Source organism: Silurus meridionalis, chromosome 4 (assembly GCF_014805685.1).
Source record: "Silurus meridionalis isolate SWU-2019-XX chromosome 4, ASM1480568v1, whole genome shotgun sequence".
In the NCBI taxonomy this organism is placed as follows: Eukaryota; Metazoa; Chordata; class Actinopteri; order Siluriformes; family Siluridae; genus Silurus; species Silurus meridionalis.
Genome location: NC_060887.1, coordinates 6,225,056 through 6,241,476, shown reverse-complemented (window position 1 = coordinate 6,241,476; position 16,421 = coordinate 6,225,056). Strand labels below are relative to the sequence as shown.

Here is a 16,421-nt window from a genome sequence, read left to right as displayed (position 1 = left end):
GACACGTGTCCAAATACTTTTGACCACACAGTGTGTATCAGCTGAAAATCAAATCAAATTTTATTCATCACATACACATATGTATGCAGATCAGTCGCGTTTCCACTGGGATTCAATCTGAAATATTACTTTTAATTTTTATTATATGAAATATTTCATATTATATATTTGATATTATTACATACAACCAATCAGATTTTTACTTCCTGACAATGTCTAAGCCAATGATGTTTGCAGATTTAGAACTCGAGCCCGTTGGCCCCGCCCACTGCTTTGTGATCTGTGTTTGTACCTATAGAGTTCTTTCACGCGCTCCGGTCTGAAGTTAATGTTGGGCGCGTGAGTTTTTCCTCCACTTTCCGCGCGTGCACATCGACGTTCCTTTCGCCGTTATAAATATATCGCGCGCGAGCTTCAACCCCGTTTTTGTCCCGGATATAGGGGATTTTTACCCAAAGGTAAGATACAGTGAAATGTAGCAGCTGAGCTTCTTGGTGAACAGCTAGTGGACATTCTAGAGCATGGGTTTCAAACTCCAAACGCCAAATTTGGCCTGAGGTGTAATTATGTTTGCCCCGCGAGATCATATCAAATGTGTATTAGTGCTGGCCCGCCAGTATATAGTGCATACACCGCTATTACTACAAATCCCAGAATGCTTAGTTAGTGCGTTAGCGCGTCACCGAGACCGCTGGAAAAATCAGCGCTGAATTTACCCGGTGATTTACCGAATTTGAAGCCTAGAAATGCAGATCTGAACTGCTCAGTAATCCGTTTGTGGTTGACTTGGAAAGCGACCAACAAACCTCCAAATGGAGCTGATTGAACTCCAGTGTAGAGACACGCTCAAATCAAAGTACGACTCTGTGTGCTGCACAGTTTCCATGTTTCCTCCTCGACACACTGCTCCAACTCCGTGCCCAAGCTGCTCAAACGCAGCACATATTTGTGTGTGTAACTGTTCTCTTTAATGAAAATGAACAAAACCCCACTCAGGAGTCTCACTGATGAACACCTTCACTCAATCCTGAGGATTTCCTCAGCTCAGAGCCTAAACCCAGACATGATGCAGGAATCTGCTTGAACCAATCAGAGTAAATCAGAGTGAAAAAACTGAGCTTGAATGAATGTTGTCTTTATGCACTTTTTCTACTCCAAGGCATGGACTGTTAATGGTTCAAAGATTTTTTTTTTTAATTGAAGGAAATGATTATTATATTTGGTTGTGTTGTTGCCCTGTAAAAGGTTTACATTAAAATGGAATTAGAAAGTCTAGAGAGAGAGAGAGAGAGAGAGATGTAATAAGAAACTAATACCACTGATGTGTGTTTTATTTAAAATGTAATTTCTCATGTGTTTATAAAATTAAACTTTGGTTGTTCCAGATTCAGTGTTTATGCAAAACTAAAGTTTGTTTCCACATGAAAAGGTTAAACATTACACATCTGGAAAGACGGAAAACATGCACAATTGCAGTAAACTTTTCAATAAATACTGAGTTTTGCCCGTGATTTCGTCCCAGTTTTTAATTTTGGTCCACTGTGAATTTGAGTTTGACACACCTGTTCTAGAGTCATGAACCTCTGCATTTTTCTTCCAGTGTCCTGATTCTTTACACCTCTGATCATGAAATCAGAGTCCAGACGGAGATCTTTAGGAGAACCTCCACACACTCCTGCTGCTGCTGCTGCTGGATCAAAGGTACAATTTATTCATGTCTCAACTTTCAGTGTGGTTTGCAGGGCAAAGATACATCATAATGTATTTTAAAATAAAAAAAAGAAATACTGTAAAAAATCCTTTTACAAGGAAACACAAAATTTCTCCCCAAATCTTTAATCAGTTGTCCTATTTGATCTGTTCTTCAGCTTTTTACTCAGTTGATAAAGTAAACAATGTTTAATACCAACAGCTTTTACACATGCAACCAGTTAACAGATCTAATATTCACATGCGTATCCCAGTGATCTCCCAGAGGAAGTTTAGTTTTAAAGTAAAGTATTAAGTGGTGGACTGCAAGTTTGTTTAGTTTCTGCCTCGCACTTTAAGATCATTTATTAGTATTACTTTTGAAAATTAGAACCATGTTTCCACTGTGTTGAGTACTAGTGTAGCCTGGAATCACAGTGTTGATGGACCCAAAGAGAACAGGTGGTCTTAGCCTAAAAGGCATCTTTTATCAAAATAGGCCAACACAACTACATCTGCCCGAATACACCCCGTTTAATCAGAGCATAAGCCTGTATGTCAACATAAGTGTGATTATAACAGGAGACAACATACAGCGGGTAAAATAAGTATTGAAAACGTCACCATTTTTCTCAGTAAATATATTTCATAAGGTGCTATTGATATTGTTAGATTTTTAATTATTTCCCATGTGATCAACGATGCCCGTGGTGTCTTTTCTGATCAGGGAAGAATCACAGCACAGAGAATGGCGCAAATAATGTTCTTCAGTTTATTGCAGATAACAGACAAGTATATACACACTGGAATAACCCTGAGCTAAAGCTGTTCTTGATTTGGTAAGAAGACATACAGGTAGTTACTGGAGATGTGTGAGTCCAGATAAAGACTTCCATAAAGATAGGAATGTGTTTAGAGAACCAGTGTGGGAACCATCTTAACACTAACAGACATGAAATCCAGACATACAAAGATGTCAAACCATTCAGAAGTTTAGAAATCCTTCTGTAAAAAATGCAATCAGTATGTTTGCAACAGTAAGGATGTGAAGGTCTTGAGAGAGCTCTTCGCCTTTACCCATCACAAGATGTTTCTTGTGTGACACCTTGGTAATGGGACACCTTTATACAGGCCATCAGTTGGGACTGAAGCAGCTGATATTAATTTACAATAACAATAGGCAGGATTGCTTTCTAATTACTGATTGATATCTACTGCTGTCTTGGCTTTTCATTCCTTTTTGCACCTCCCTGTCTTCATGTGTTCAATACCTTTTCTTGTGTGTGTTTTTACACAACATTACACAACTTCATTTATGGACATGTATGGTTTGATTCCTTTGTATGTGTGGATTGTATGGGTTGTTACCAACATCTGATAAAGATTTCATGTCACTAGCACCTTTAGAAATATATTTACTGAGAAAAATGTTGGCATGTTCAATACTTATTTTACCCACTGTATGTATGAATGTGTGTGTGTGTGTACACTGGCATGTAGGGGAGATAGATGTTGGAGAATGGAGTGCTGCTGGTGATGGAGAAATAGGTGAATTAACGTTAGCACTAGCAGAGCTGTTCAGCTCCTTGCTACTTCAGATTAATGGCTTCTGATCATGAATTCTCCTCCTGTCCATTGAAATGTCCGGCCATCAGTATGCATGCAGTACGAATGCAGTCTGTATGAATAACAATAGTCTGAATTGCTGTATATTTAATATGAATGCACTCTGTATAAATAGCCAAACATGTATAACAATAGTCTGAGTGGCCCCCAGAGTCTAGCAGGGGGAGGGAGAAAAGGACCTGCGTTAAAAACGATGTACAGTAAAACCCATAGTGACTTATTTTCTTCTTCTTTTCTTTATTCGGCTTCTTCCATTAGGGGTCGCCACAGCGGATCATCTGTCTCCATACCCCCTTCCCTCTACATCTGCCTCTTTCCATCCTCAGCATTCTCTTACCAATATATCCCATGCCCATGAAACCATACTGCTGCTCACAGATGGTCACCTTTTCTCTTAGCCTGGCTTCCACTACTCTTTCCCATAACTTCATGGTGTGACTGATCAACTTAATTCCCCTGTAGTGACTGCAGGTCTGCACATCCCCCTTATTCTTAAAGATCAGTACCAGCACACTATTTCTCCATTCCTCAGGCATCTTTTCACCATCCAAAATCCTGTTAAACAATCTTGTTAAAAACTCCACTGCATCTCTTCTAAACATCTCCATGCTTCTACCGGTATGTCATCTGGTCCAACCGACTTTCCACTCTTTATCCTCTAAATCACTGCTCTCACTTCCTCTTTACTAATCCTATCCACTTCCTGTTTCTCCAACTACACACCATCCAACCTTCTCTCTCTCATTTTCCTCATTCATCAGCTGCTCAAAATACTCCCTCCATCTTCTCAACACACTCTCCTCACTAGTCAACACATTTCCATCTCCATCCTTTATTGCTCTAACTTGCAGCACATCCTTCCCAGCTCGGTCTCTCTGCTTGGCCATTCGGTATAAATCCTTTTCTAATTCTTTAGTGTCCAACTTCTCCTACGGCTCCTCATATGGCTTTTCCTTTGTTCTTCACCACATCCCTCTTTACCTGCTGCTGCATCTCCTTGTACTCCTGCCTACTTTTGTCATCACTTTGTCAAACCCAATTCTGTTTCTCGAACCTCTTCCGCCTTCTGCTTTCCTGCACTTCCTTATTTCACCACCACATATCTTTGTCTTCCTTTCTATTTCCAGATGTCACATCAAGTTCCTTTCTAACTGTCTCCCTTATCACTTCTGCAGTAGTTCCACAATCATCCAGCACCTCTTTACCACCACCGAGCCCCTGTCTGACCTCTTTCCTGAACCTCACACTTAGGGCTGGGCGATAAATCGATTTTATCGATTAACTCGAATGTGTAGTTCACATCGATCTGTTTTAATAAAAATCGGTTTTCTCTTTAATGTCCGCCGACGCTCCCCTCTGGGCTCCCATAGTTTTGAACGAACTTCCCTCCGCGCGTTTGCTATAGAGATACACAAACAACATGGCAGCGAGCAAGCAAAGTAGCATCAATTTACTGTAGCACCTCAAACAGAGGAATGCTGTCGAGTGGGAGAGGTGTAGTGCCCTACGAAGTGAACAAGACAGCGGCAGCACAAGACTGCGCTTAAGCAGCCGCACTTTGTTTAGTGTTGCACGTCTAATCGTACACTTCCGGTATGGGTGGTGGGAGCGGTCAAAATACCTGTAAAGACGCTTCAGAACGGCGTTTCCGTTAAGAAACAGAACAATCAGAGCTTTTGAATCACCACAATCAAACGCTCATAAAACATTTTTTTGAGGTTTGCTCAATCTTTCAAATATTCTTATTTAGAATCTCCCTGTCTATTATATTCTTATTTCAAATTTCAAGTCATTTTACTGTGGAGTTTTTAAGAAAGGTAAAGGCAAAATCACTCCAAACCTCAGGTGAATTTTCAATCATGTTCCACATTTAAACACTCATAAAACATTTTTCTTTGTAGGTTGCTCATTTTATGTTATGTTTCGTTCTATTTTCACAATTTACAATGGCTTGTTGTTTCTGATTGCACTTTAACCCATTTAATAAAGTTACAACTTTTTTTTGAACATTTTCTCTGTCATATGCAGGTTGATTTTAAGCAGGGTGAAAAAATCGATTTAAATTGCAAATCGGATTTTTGTGAAAAAATCGGGGATTTTTTTTTTTTAGGCCATATCGCCCAGCCCTACTCACACTACAGTCTTCCTCCTTCAGTTTCCACTATTTTATTCTTTTTCCAGTCCTCTCTCTCCTCCTCCCCTTCTTCATCTCCAAAACCATCCTACAGACCACCATCCGATGCTGTCTAGCTAAAACGATGTACAGTAAAACCCATAGTGACTTATTTTCTTCTTCTTCTTCTTCCGGCTTCTCCCATTAGGGGTCGCCACAGCGGATCATCCTTCTCCATACCCCCCTGTCCTCTACAACTGCCTCTTTCACACCAACCACCTGCATGTCTTCCATAACCCTCCTCCTTGGCCTTCCTCTTTTCCTCCTTCCTGGCTCCATCCTCAGCATTCTCCTACCGATATACCCCATGTCCCTCCTCTGCACATGTCCAAACCATCTCAATCTCGCCTCCCTCACCTTGTCTCCAAAACGTGCTACATACTCGCTGTCCCTGGCAACACCTTACAGTTGCATATTTCCTTCAGGTTGCATCTCCTACATAGAACATAGTCCACCTGTGTGCACCTTCCTCGACTCCTTTACGTCACTCCATGATCCTATTTCTTCTTAAAATACGTGTTCACCACTGCCATTTTCCTCTTTTTAGCAAAAAATCAACTACCATCTGCCCTTCCACATTCCTCTCCTTAATTCCATACCTACCATCACCTCCTCATCACCTCTGTTCCCTTCACCTACATGCCCTTTAAAGTCTGCCCCAATCACCAATCTTTCATTCCTAGGTTTACCATCTACCACTTCATCTAACTTACTCCATCTCTCCCAGCCCACCTGTGGAGCATAAGCACTGATGATATTTGTCATCCCCCCTTCAACTTCCAGCTTCCCCTTTATCACCCTATCAGAAACTCTTTTTACCTCCACTACACTCTTACTGTACTCTACCTCCAGAATCACCCCTACACCATTTCTCTTTCCATCCACACCATGATAGAACAGTTTAAACACCTCCAATGTTACTTACAATCTTACTCCATTTCCATTTGGTCCAAATGTATCTAAATTGTGTATGTAGAACACTTTGGTCAGGAACTGTTCACATTTACATTAAGGAGGTGATTTTCAGCTGAGAGTCTGAAAGCGGAGGTACATGCTAACAAGTTGATTGAAAATGCCATCATAGGCCATTAGGAGGAAGTAGATTGCTGCTTTTGACAGCCACAGATAATTACCTGCAGTCGTCATCAATGTATTGTTGTCCCAACCACATGGATTTTCACACATCATTTGGAAGACAGCATGCAGATCAGCTCAGTAGGTACTGATTGTTTGCACCAGTCCAGATTTTGAGCTTTGTCTAATGAGAGCTACTATTAGCAAATGTTCTGAATCAGAAATGTATTTTGCTAAATCCAAAATCACCCAAACATTGCTTGAACATAGTTTCAGGTAGCTTTGTGATCGTGGACCGAATCCTGCTAAGCTCTGATGTTATCACAGAAGCACAACAGCTTCCACAGTCTTTTTCTCTGTCTCCTGGAATTTAAAATAAGATGATATAATGCTGCCTGGTCTGGTACTGGGAAAACTCCTCCACCTTGAAGACATAAATATCTGGGATTTTGGAAGATTTTATACAAGTATTAAATAGTTAAAGGCCTCAAAATACCTCTCATTTAACTTGTTTCAAACCATATCAGATTACTTTAGCAGACATTTCTGATAACATTGAAGACCAAATCAAAAATTATTACAGTATATTAAATCATTTCATTTTGTTTTCCAGATGCACCACTGCTCAGATTGTGGGAAGAGTTTTACTAAAATTGCGGTTCTGAAAAGACACCAGCGTGTCCACACAGGAGAGAAACTGTATCACTGTGATCAGTGTGAGAAGAGTTTTACTCAACAGGGTAGTCTCAAATCACACCAGCGTATCCACACAGGAGAGAAGCCGTATCACTGTGAACAGTGTGGGAAGAGTTTTACTCATGAGAGTAATTTTAGAATACACCAGCGTATCCACACAGGGGTGAAGCCGTATTACTGTGAACAGTGTGGGAAGAGTTTTACTCACCAGAGTAATCTCAGATCACACCAGCGTATCCACACAGGAGAGAAGCCTTATCACTGTGAACAGTGTGGGAAAAGTTTTACTCAGCAGGGTCATCTCGGATTACACCAGAGTATCCACACAGGAGAGAAGCCTTATTACTGTGAACAGTGTGGGAAAAGTTTTACTCACCCAAGTACTCTCAAATCACACCAGCGTATTCACACAGGAAAGAAGCCATATCCCTGTGAACAGTGTGGGAAGAGTTTTAGTGCTCAGAGTGTCCTCCTCAGGCACCAGCAGAGTCATACAGGACAGAAGCTGTACCTCTGTGGACAGTGTGGACGGAGCTATGTTTATCAAAGCTCATTAAGGACCCACAAGTGCTCTAACATACAACCATAAAACAAATTATCATCTTAAATTTCTTATTTGAAGAGATGTAAAGGGAAATTGTACTGTAAATATCGGGGGAACTTTAAATTGTAATGTTAATTTTAATTAGCTCTAACAAACTGGAAACCTTTCCAAGCCATCAGAACATTGTTGGTCCATCTACGGTTACACTACAACTACACTTTATGGCAACATGTATGAGGCTTCCCGAGCATCTTACCCATATGTGCTTTCTGAACATTATCTAATGGAACGGCTTCCAATCCATTGTCCCCTGAGCCCAGTGTTACTGATTTACTGCAAACTTGAGCTTGATTACACGGTTACACAGCAAGATCAGGGAATAGATTTTTGTTGTATATGTCTGGACCTATAAGAATTAAAGTGCAGACAAATCTCACCCTAAGTCTTTTTTAAATCTAAAATGTTAAATGTATAAACCTTTAGGTATTTTGCACCAACGTAAATTTTTTGTGTTTCTCTAACTTCGAATAAGTTTATTAGTCAACTGTATGGTTTGGTTGAGGAGTGGTAACGGTATGGGGCTGTACTTTAGGGGTAAGACTCAGCCCTTGACTTAAAGTTTAGGGAAATGTTAATTACTTTAGCATACTAAACCATTTTGGACAATGCTATGCTTCTAATATTGTGGGAATAGTTTGGAGACGGCCCTTTATTAATCCAGCATGACCATGCCACAGTGCACAAACTGAGGTTCATAAAGACATGGTTGGATGAGTTTGGTGTGGAAGAACTGAACTGGCCTGCACAGAGCTCTAATCTCGACTTCACTGAACACCTTTGAGATTAAGATGAATGTTAAAAGTTGATTATTCTAAATGGACTGTATGAGTCTCGGTGTCATTAAAAATGTATTCAGGAGAAAAATTTTGTGATTATTTCATGAACAGTTCACTTATTTTTCTCTTGCTATTGTTTGTTAACTTAAACTTTACTTTTTCAAAGGAAGAAAATAGAAATGCTGGTGATAGAAACAATGTTTTGATTCTATATCATAGATGATTATGAAGTATCAACAAATCATCATTGTTATTTACTAAATTAAATTTCAGTTATTAACAAAATTCTATTATACAGAAAGAATAAAATGGAAAGCAATCAACTTTAATGTGGGAGCATTCAAATCTGTGTTTCCAGGGTCCAACTGAGACACTTCAGGACACAACTTCAGGAGTCTCAGTCTAGAATTGTATGCAGTTCTCACTGCTCTGAATACAAGAACACCCGAGCCTCATCACCAAATGGAAATAAAAGTTAATTAATAACCAAAATAACTAAATCGAATGGATATTTACACTACATGCTGCATACGAAAATTACGTGTGCATACAAATTTTAGACAACTAATTTCCACTTAAATATAAAGAAAATGGTGCAATGTGCTTTTTGACCAAGTTAATATGGTTCATTTAAATGTATAGTATAAGCAAACATTACAGGTTTGAATATGTGTGGAGCTCAGTGTTGCAAAAACTTAAAAATACAGATTTACCTTTACAGTGGAACTCGGTTATGTTGATGTCCTAGGGGGTCGCCAAAAAGCATCGAGGTAACCGATGATAGAGATAAATGAAAAGCAATATGGCGGCAATATATTAACGTGCTTGAAATTTCTTTATGTACATGATGTGCGTTAATAAATGAGAATGTGCACGTGTTTTTGAAGGTTTTTTTTACACAACAGCGTTGCAGCGATTTGTTTGATGAAGGCATGCTATAAAAATACATACAGTACATGTTTATCTGTCAGGAATCCACCTGCCACGCCCCCTTCGGCCCCCTTCAGCGTGTCAGGTGCTTTCTCGGCCGCTTTCTCTGAAGCTCCCGGCTTCAATCGCGCACATATGGTGCTCGATCAGCATCATCACCAGCTCCTATTTAAACTTCCACACTCTCACTGTCCGTTATTGTTGGTATATGTTGGTTCACGGCGGTCGTTGTTATCGCGCATGCTTCTCCCGGTACGTGCCGTCCCAACGCCGCGCCCCTACTAACACTACGAACACTAGCACTAACTAACAGCAGAGATTCACCAGTATACAATACAACACCTGTAGCAGCTGTAAGCCTTGATTTTTCCGCCACTTCCTCGAGTTCTTCTGCGGCTGCACCGAGATAACCGACGTTAAATGGCAAATTTTTTCCCCCCTTGTGCTCGAGATATTAGGGTTCGGCGACATAACCGATAAAGAATTTGGCAGTTCCACTTCAAAAACATCGACTTAATAGGGTTGTCGAGGTAACCGAGGGCGAGATAACCAGGTTCCACTCTATATAAATACACTTTTGCTCAACTATTACATTAGGATTAGTTTACACACTGAAATACCTTATACACAGAGGCACAGAGTGGGTAGTTTATTAGTACTATTTATCTACATTATAACTAATATATTGGCAAACATTTCATAATTAAAGCCAGCGGTGGCAAAGGTTCACACATCCTTCACTCAGTAGAAGTACAGATACTCATGTTTTAAAATACTCAGGTAAAAGTTGAAGTACTGACTATACATTTTTTTACTCAAGTTTAGGTAAAGAGGTTTGGGCTCTGACATTAAGTACATTAAGTAAAAAGTAGTCATTACTACTACCTGTTTTAGTGTCACGCTGGTAACCCCATGTCATGTCCCATGGTTTAGGAGGTGAAGAAGAAGAGGAGGAGAGAGAGGACTGAACGAAGAATAAGTTCGTGGAAACTGAAGGAGGAAGAATGTAGTGTGAGATTCAGGAAAGAGGTCAGACGGGCTCGGTGGTGGTGAAGAGGTGCTGGATGATTGTGGATCTACTGCAGAAGTGATAAGGGAGACAGTTAGAAAGGTACTTGGTGTGACATCTGGAAATGAAAAGGAAGACACAGATGTGGTGGTGAAATGAGGAAGTGCAGGAAAGCAGAAGGAAAAAGAGGTTGGAAAAACAGAATTGGGATCGACAGAGTGATGAGAAAAGTAGAGAGGAGTACAAGGAGATGCAGCAGCACGTGAAGAGGGATGTGGTGAAAGCCAAGAGAAAGCCATATGAGGAGCTGTAGACGAAGTTGAACACTAAAGAATTAGTAAAGTATTTGTAGCGATTGGCCAGGCACAGGGACCAAGCTGGGAAGGATGCGCTGCAAGTTAGAGCAATAAAGAAGTGAGATGGAAATGTGTTGACTAGTAAGGAGAGTGTGTTGAGAAGATGGAGGAGTATTTTGAGCAGCTGAAGGATGAGGAAAGTGAGAGAGAGAGAAAGTTGGATGGTGCGGAGATGGTGAAGCAGGAAGTGGATAGGATTAGTAAGGAGGAAGTGAGAGCAGTGATTAAGAGGATGAAGAGTGGAAAGTCGGTTGACCAGATGACATACCGGTAGAAGCATGGAGAGGTTTAGGAGAGATGCAGTGGAGTTTTTGAAAAGATTGTTTAATAAGATTTAGGAAGGTGAGAGGATGCCTGAGGAATGAAGAAGTGTGCTGGTACTGATATTTAAGAATAAGGGAGATGTGCAGACCTGCAGTAACTACAGGGGAATCAAGTTGATCAGTCACACCATGAAGTTATGGGAAAGAGTAGGGTTTGGGAGTCCCAAAGCTTTAGAAACTGCTTTATAACCTTTTCCAGACTGATAGATCTCAAATACTTTGTATATGTATATTATATATGTATATGACACCGAACAGGCCGCACAATCTGAGGTATCTGTGGAACTACTTACTGGCTGAAATTTTGTCAGAAAGAAATAATAGATAGATATTGACAATAGTCCAGATTTAAAGTGTCCCAGTTCGATTGTCACTAAAGTGTTCATGTGTTAGGTGTTTTCCTGGTTTATACTGCGAATGGCCTGTGGGCAGAATCTCCTCCTCATTCTTCCTCTGTTTGCCTTTAAGGATCGGAAGAGCTTTCCTGAACGCAACACAGAAAAGAGGACTTCTTTATTGGGATGGCTGAGGTCCTCCAATATCTTTCGGGCCCTGGCTCAGCACCGCTTGCTGTACATGTCCTGCAGTTCAGGGAGCCCAGAACGCTCAGCTAACTGCACCACCCTCTGGTGCCTGCCCTGCATGATGCATTTCCTTCATCAGGGTGACGATCCCAGCCAACATGTCCATGTAGGCCCCACATAGGTTTTATCTCGGTTATATGGGCATCACGTGGGCATGGGTCAGAGTGGGCACTTTGATGGGCTGAATGTGGGCCCCAGATTATTCAGGGTTGTGGGCCACAGTTAGGTTGCCCATTTTGTTTATTCGAGGGCTCTGTATGGACCACATTTGGGCTATATTTAGCTATATTATTCAATTGATGTGTAAATTCAATTGATATGTTTTTTGCGTGTTTTATATGATTGAAACAAAAAATGTATATATTAACAATAACATAGTACGACCTTTAGTTAAAAAAAAAAGGAAAAAATCTCACAGTCTCCCCCATTGGCTCCTGTGAAGAAGAGAAGGAGAGTGAGGACTAAAAGAAGAATAAGATTGTGGAAACTGAAGGAGGAAGAGTGTAGTGTGAGTTTCAGGGAAGAGGTCAGACAGGGGCTCGGTGGTGGTGAAGAGGTGTTGGGTGATTGGGGAACTACTGCAGGAGTGATGAGGGAGGCAGCAAGAAAAGTACTTGGTGTGACATCTGGAAATAGAAAGGAAGACAAGGAGACATGGTGGTGGAATGAGGAAGTGCAGGAGAGCATAAGGAGAAAGTTGGTTGGCAAAACAGAAGTGGGATAGACAGAGTGATGAGAAAAGTAGGCAGCAGTACAAGGAGATGCGGCAGCAGGTAAAGAGGGATGTGGCGAAAGCCAAGGAAAAGGCATATGAGGAGCTGTATGAGAGGTTGGACACTAAGGAAGGAGAAAAGGATTTATACCGATTGGCCAGGCAGAGGGACCGAGCTGGGAAGGATGTGCTGCAAGTTAGAGCAATAAAGGATGGAGAGGAAAATGTGTCGACTAGTGAGGAGAGTGTGTTGAGAAGGTGGAGGGAGTATTTTGAGCAGCTGATGAATGAGGAAAATCAGAGAGAAAGAAGGTTGGATGATGTGGAGTCGGTAAAGCAGGATGTAGATAGGAGGAAGTGAGAGCAGCGATTAGGAGGATGAAGAGTGGAAAGTCGGTTGGACCAGATGACATACCTGTAGAATCATGGAGATGTCTAGGAGAGATGGCAGTGGAGTTTTTAACCAGATTGTTTAACAAGATTCTGGAAGGTGAGAAGATGCCTGAGGAATGGAGAAGGAGTGTGCTGGTACTGATCTTTAAGCATAAGGGAGATGTGCAGACCTGCAGTAACTACAGGGGAATTAAGTTGATCAGTCACACCATGAAGTTAAGGGAAAGAGTAGTGGAAGCCAGGCTGAGAGAAGAGGTGACCATCTGTGAGCAACAGAATGGTTTCATGCCGAGGAAGAGCATCACAGACGCATTATTTGCTTTGAGGATGTTGATTGAGAAGTATAGAGAAGGACAGAAGGAATTGCATTGTGGATTTGTGGATTTAGAGAAAGCGTACGACAGAGTGCCGAGAGAGGAGTTGTGGTACTGTATGAGGAAGTCAGGTGTGTCAGAGAAGTATGTGAGGGTGGTGCATGACATGTATGAGGACAGTGTCACAGCAGTAAAGTGTGCAGTAGGAACAACAGACTGGTTCAGGGTGAGGATTGGACTACATCAAGGATCGGCCCTGAGCCCTTTCCTGTTTGCAGTGGTGATGGACAGGTTGACGGACGAGGTCAGACAGGAGTCTCCCTGGACTATGATGTTTGCGGATGATATTGTGATTTGTAGTGAGAGTAGTAAGCAGGTTGAGAAGAGCCTGGAGAGGTGGAGATATGTGCTTGAGAGAAGGGGAATGAAAGTCAGTAGGAGTAAGACAGAGTACATGTGTGTGAATGGGAGGGAGGGCAATGGAGTGGTGCGGTTGCAGGGAGAAGAGGTGGAGAAGGTGGAAAAGTTCAGGTACATGGGGTCAACAGTGCAAAGTAATGGAGAGTGTGTTAGAGAAGTAAAGAAAAGAGTATGCAGAGTATGCAGGTTGGAGTGGGTGGAGAAGAGTGACAGGAGTGATTTATGATAGTAGGGTATCTGCAAGAATGAAAGGGAAAGTTTATAGGACTGTGGTGAGACCTGCAATGTTGTATGGATTAGAGACAGTGGCATTGAGTAGAAGACAGGAGGTGGAGCTGGAGGTAGCAGAGCTGAAGATGTTAAGGTTTTCGTTGGGAGTGACGAGGATGGACAAGATTAGAAATGAGTTTATTAGAAGGACAGCGCATGTAGAACGTTTTGGTGACAAGGTGAGGGAGGCGAGATTGAGATGGTTTGGACATGTGCAGAGGAGGGACATGAATTATATTGGCAGAAGAATGCTGAGGATGGAGCCACCAGGTAGGAGGAAAAGAGGAAGGCCAAGGAGGAGGTTCGTGGATGTGGTGAGGGAAGACATGCAGGTAGTTGGTGTAAAAGAGGCAGATGTAGAGGACAGGGTGGTATGGAGACGGATGATCCTCTGTGGGGACCCCTAAAGGGAGCAGCCGAAAGAAGAATAAGGAGTCTTATGCTCATGTAACTTGCATGCATACAAATAATGGGTTGTGCCCTGGTTGATGCAGTAGCATGCTCTACTTTATATTAATTTTTTGCTTAACAGGAAGCTTGAAGCAAAACCGTTTGCTGAAAACTGTCAGTAAGAAAGAGCTAGAGAAAGCGCTTGGTAAATGGTTCACAAATGGTTCACAAATGCAAGAGACAAATGCTTTGAGAGCTCAGCGGGAACATGATCTGAGGGCAGTACAGCCGGAAGTGTAAGTCATATAACCTATAGCTAGGGCTGCACAATTAATAATATTTTATCCCGATCACTGTTTTTGCCTCTGTTTAATTAAAGGAATACTCCACCCTGAGATGAAAAAATATCTTATAAATTACTTATCCTCAAGGTATCCTATACGGTGGCTGAGAAGAAAACACATGCAAATAGAAATAAAACACCAGCAAATAAAAAAAATTAAAAAACAGTCTGACAACACATGCTGCAAATCCTCACAACACAATCAAATAGCACAGATCACATCATAAATGTTTCAAGGGGACCACAACAAGTGACAAACCCATCTGGGACTGCTTATTGTTCAATGTCTATTCGTCAGTGGTGTTGATGTGTGTCGATGACCTGAAAGGTGAGTTGTTTGTTTATTTTATCATTGTTTGTTTATGATTCCTTGGCCTTTTGGATATTGCTATCCTAAATAATCTGATGAAATACACAGTTAGCTGTAAAACGTTATGTTAACTGGCAAAGCCAAGGAATCATGATCAGGATGTTAAAATTAACAAAAAACTCACTTTCAGATCATCACCACCACCACTGATCAATAGACACTGAACAAGCAGTCCCGGGGTCGTCACTTGTTGGGGTCCCCATGAAACATTTATTTTGTGGTCTGTGCTGTTTGCAGTGTAAATGAATTGGTTGTGTTGTGAGGATTTGCAGGACGTTTCTGTATTTAGTTGCGTTGTGAGGATTTGCAGCTCGTGTTGTTTCACTGATGAAGATGTTTTCTTAATTTGCTGGTGTTTTTTTTTTAAATTTGCATATGTTTTCTTCAGTTGCAGTGCGTTGAACTTTCTGAGTCACCGTTATACGAGGTGTGACTTACATCTTTCAGCTGATCAGAATTATTGTTCTAATCACTGGCTTTTGGCAATGACCAAATATTCATTTAAGAGTCAAGTTTAGACACACGGTTGATATTTTAATTGATACATTCATAAGTTTTGGATTCCATGACTGGTCCCCCGGCATATGTTATTACTGTGCGAGGCAGAGGTGGGAACAATTCACTGATGAGATTCTAGAATATGTCTTAATTATATTGATGCATGTTTTTTTTAGATGCTGCTGTGAATGGTAGTATTTTAAAATGTACTTAAATTACCTTTCTGTTTTCCCTTTCTTTACTGTTTTGTAGGTGTGCAGCCGAGGAATCTGCATAGACCCACCAGTGAACTATTTTACATTAGTAATTCTGTTATTCCTGTTTCCTGTTTTTTTACTTGAATTAATTTAAATTAAATGTGATTTACACATTCTGAGTTGAAGTCATTTATTTTTCACAGTTCAAATACTCAACCATGTAATTTTAAACATATAGCAGCACATAAAATAAACTTATATTAGTTCTTTGTTTGGTCAGGCACAGTTTTACATTGTAACTAAGGTTTGAAATGGTTTGACAGTGGATTTTCCATAGTAAGATTAAGCACACATTAAGTTCACCCACAGAAATCAATCATGAAATTAATAAATGGAACCCAATTCTCACCCACTGTGGTCCCATAACAACCCCATAAAGAGGCCATTTGTGGGTTGACCCATGATTAAGTCATGTGGGCCCCATAAGGGTCCTTTTTGTAGCCCACTTTGGCCCTATTTTTAACACCTATGTGGGACCCAAATGGGCCCATATAAAGTACACCTATACAGGCCCCACTTAGACCCCACCATGGACCCATCAGTCGCCCCTCTGGGCTAACACACATGGGGCCCATGTGGAGCCAATGGACAAATTTCTCTGGGCCCCATTTGGG

The 16,421-nt window shown here is 41.1% G+C and overlaps 1 protein-coding gene and 1 long non-coding RNA gene across 2 annotated transcripts; both read left to right on the top strand.

Moving 5' to 3' along the window:
• Positions 1 to 232: 232 nt before the first annotated feature.
• Positions 233 to 8,726, top strand: LOC124383913 (gastrula zinc finger protein XlCGF49.1-like). The gene is made up of 3 exons (XM_046846291.1): positions 233 to 458; positions 1,601 to 1,701; positions 7,176 to 8,726. Exons 2-3 carry the CDS (start codon positions 1,627 to 1,629, stop codon positions 7,845 to 7,847), a joined length of 747 nt encoding a protein of 248 aa, XP_046702247.1. The 5' UTR covers positions 233 to 458; positions 1,601 to 1,626; the 3' UTR covers positions 7,848 to 8,726.
• Positions 8,727 to 11,440: 2,714 nt separating this feature from the next.
• On the top strand, positions 11,441 to 15,923 carry LOC124384941. Its single transcript, XR_006925653.1, has 2 exons — positions 11,441 to 11,946; positions 15,803 to 15,923. It is a non-coding gene; the product is annotated as an uncharacterized LOC124384941 (long non-coding RNA).
• The last annotated feature ends 498 nt before the right edge of the window (positions 15,924 to 16,421 follow it).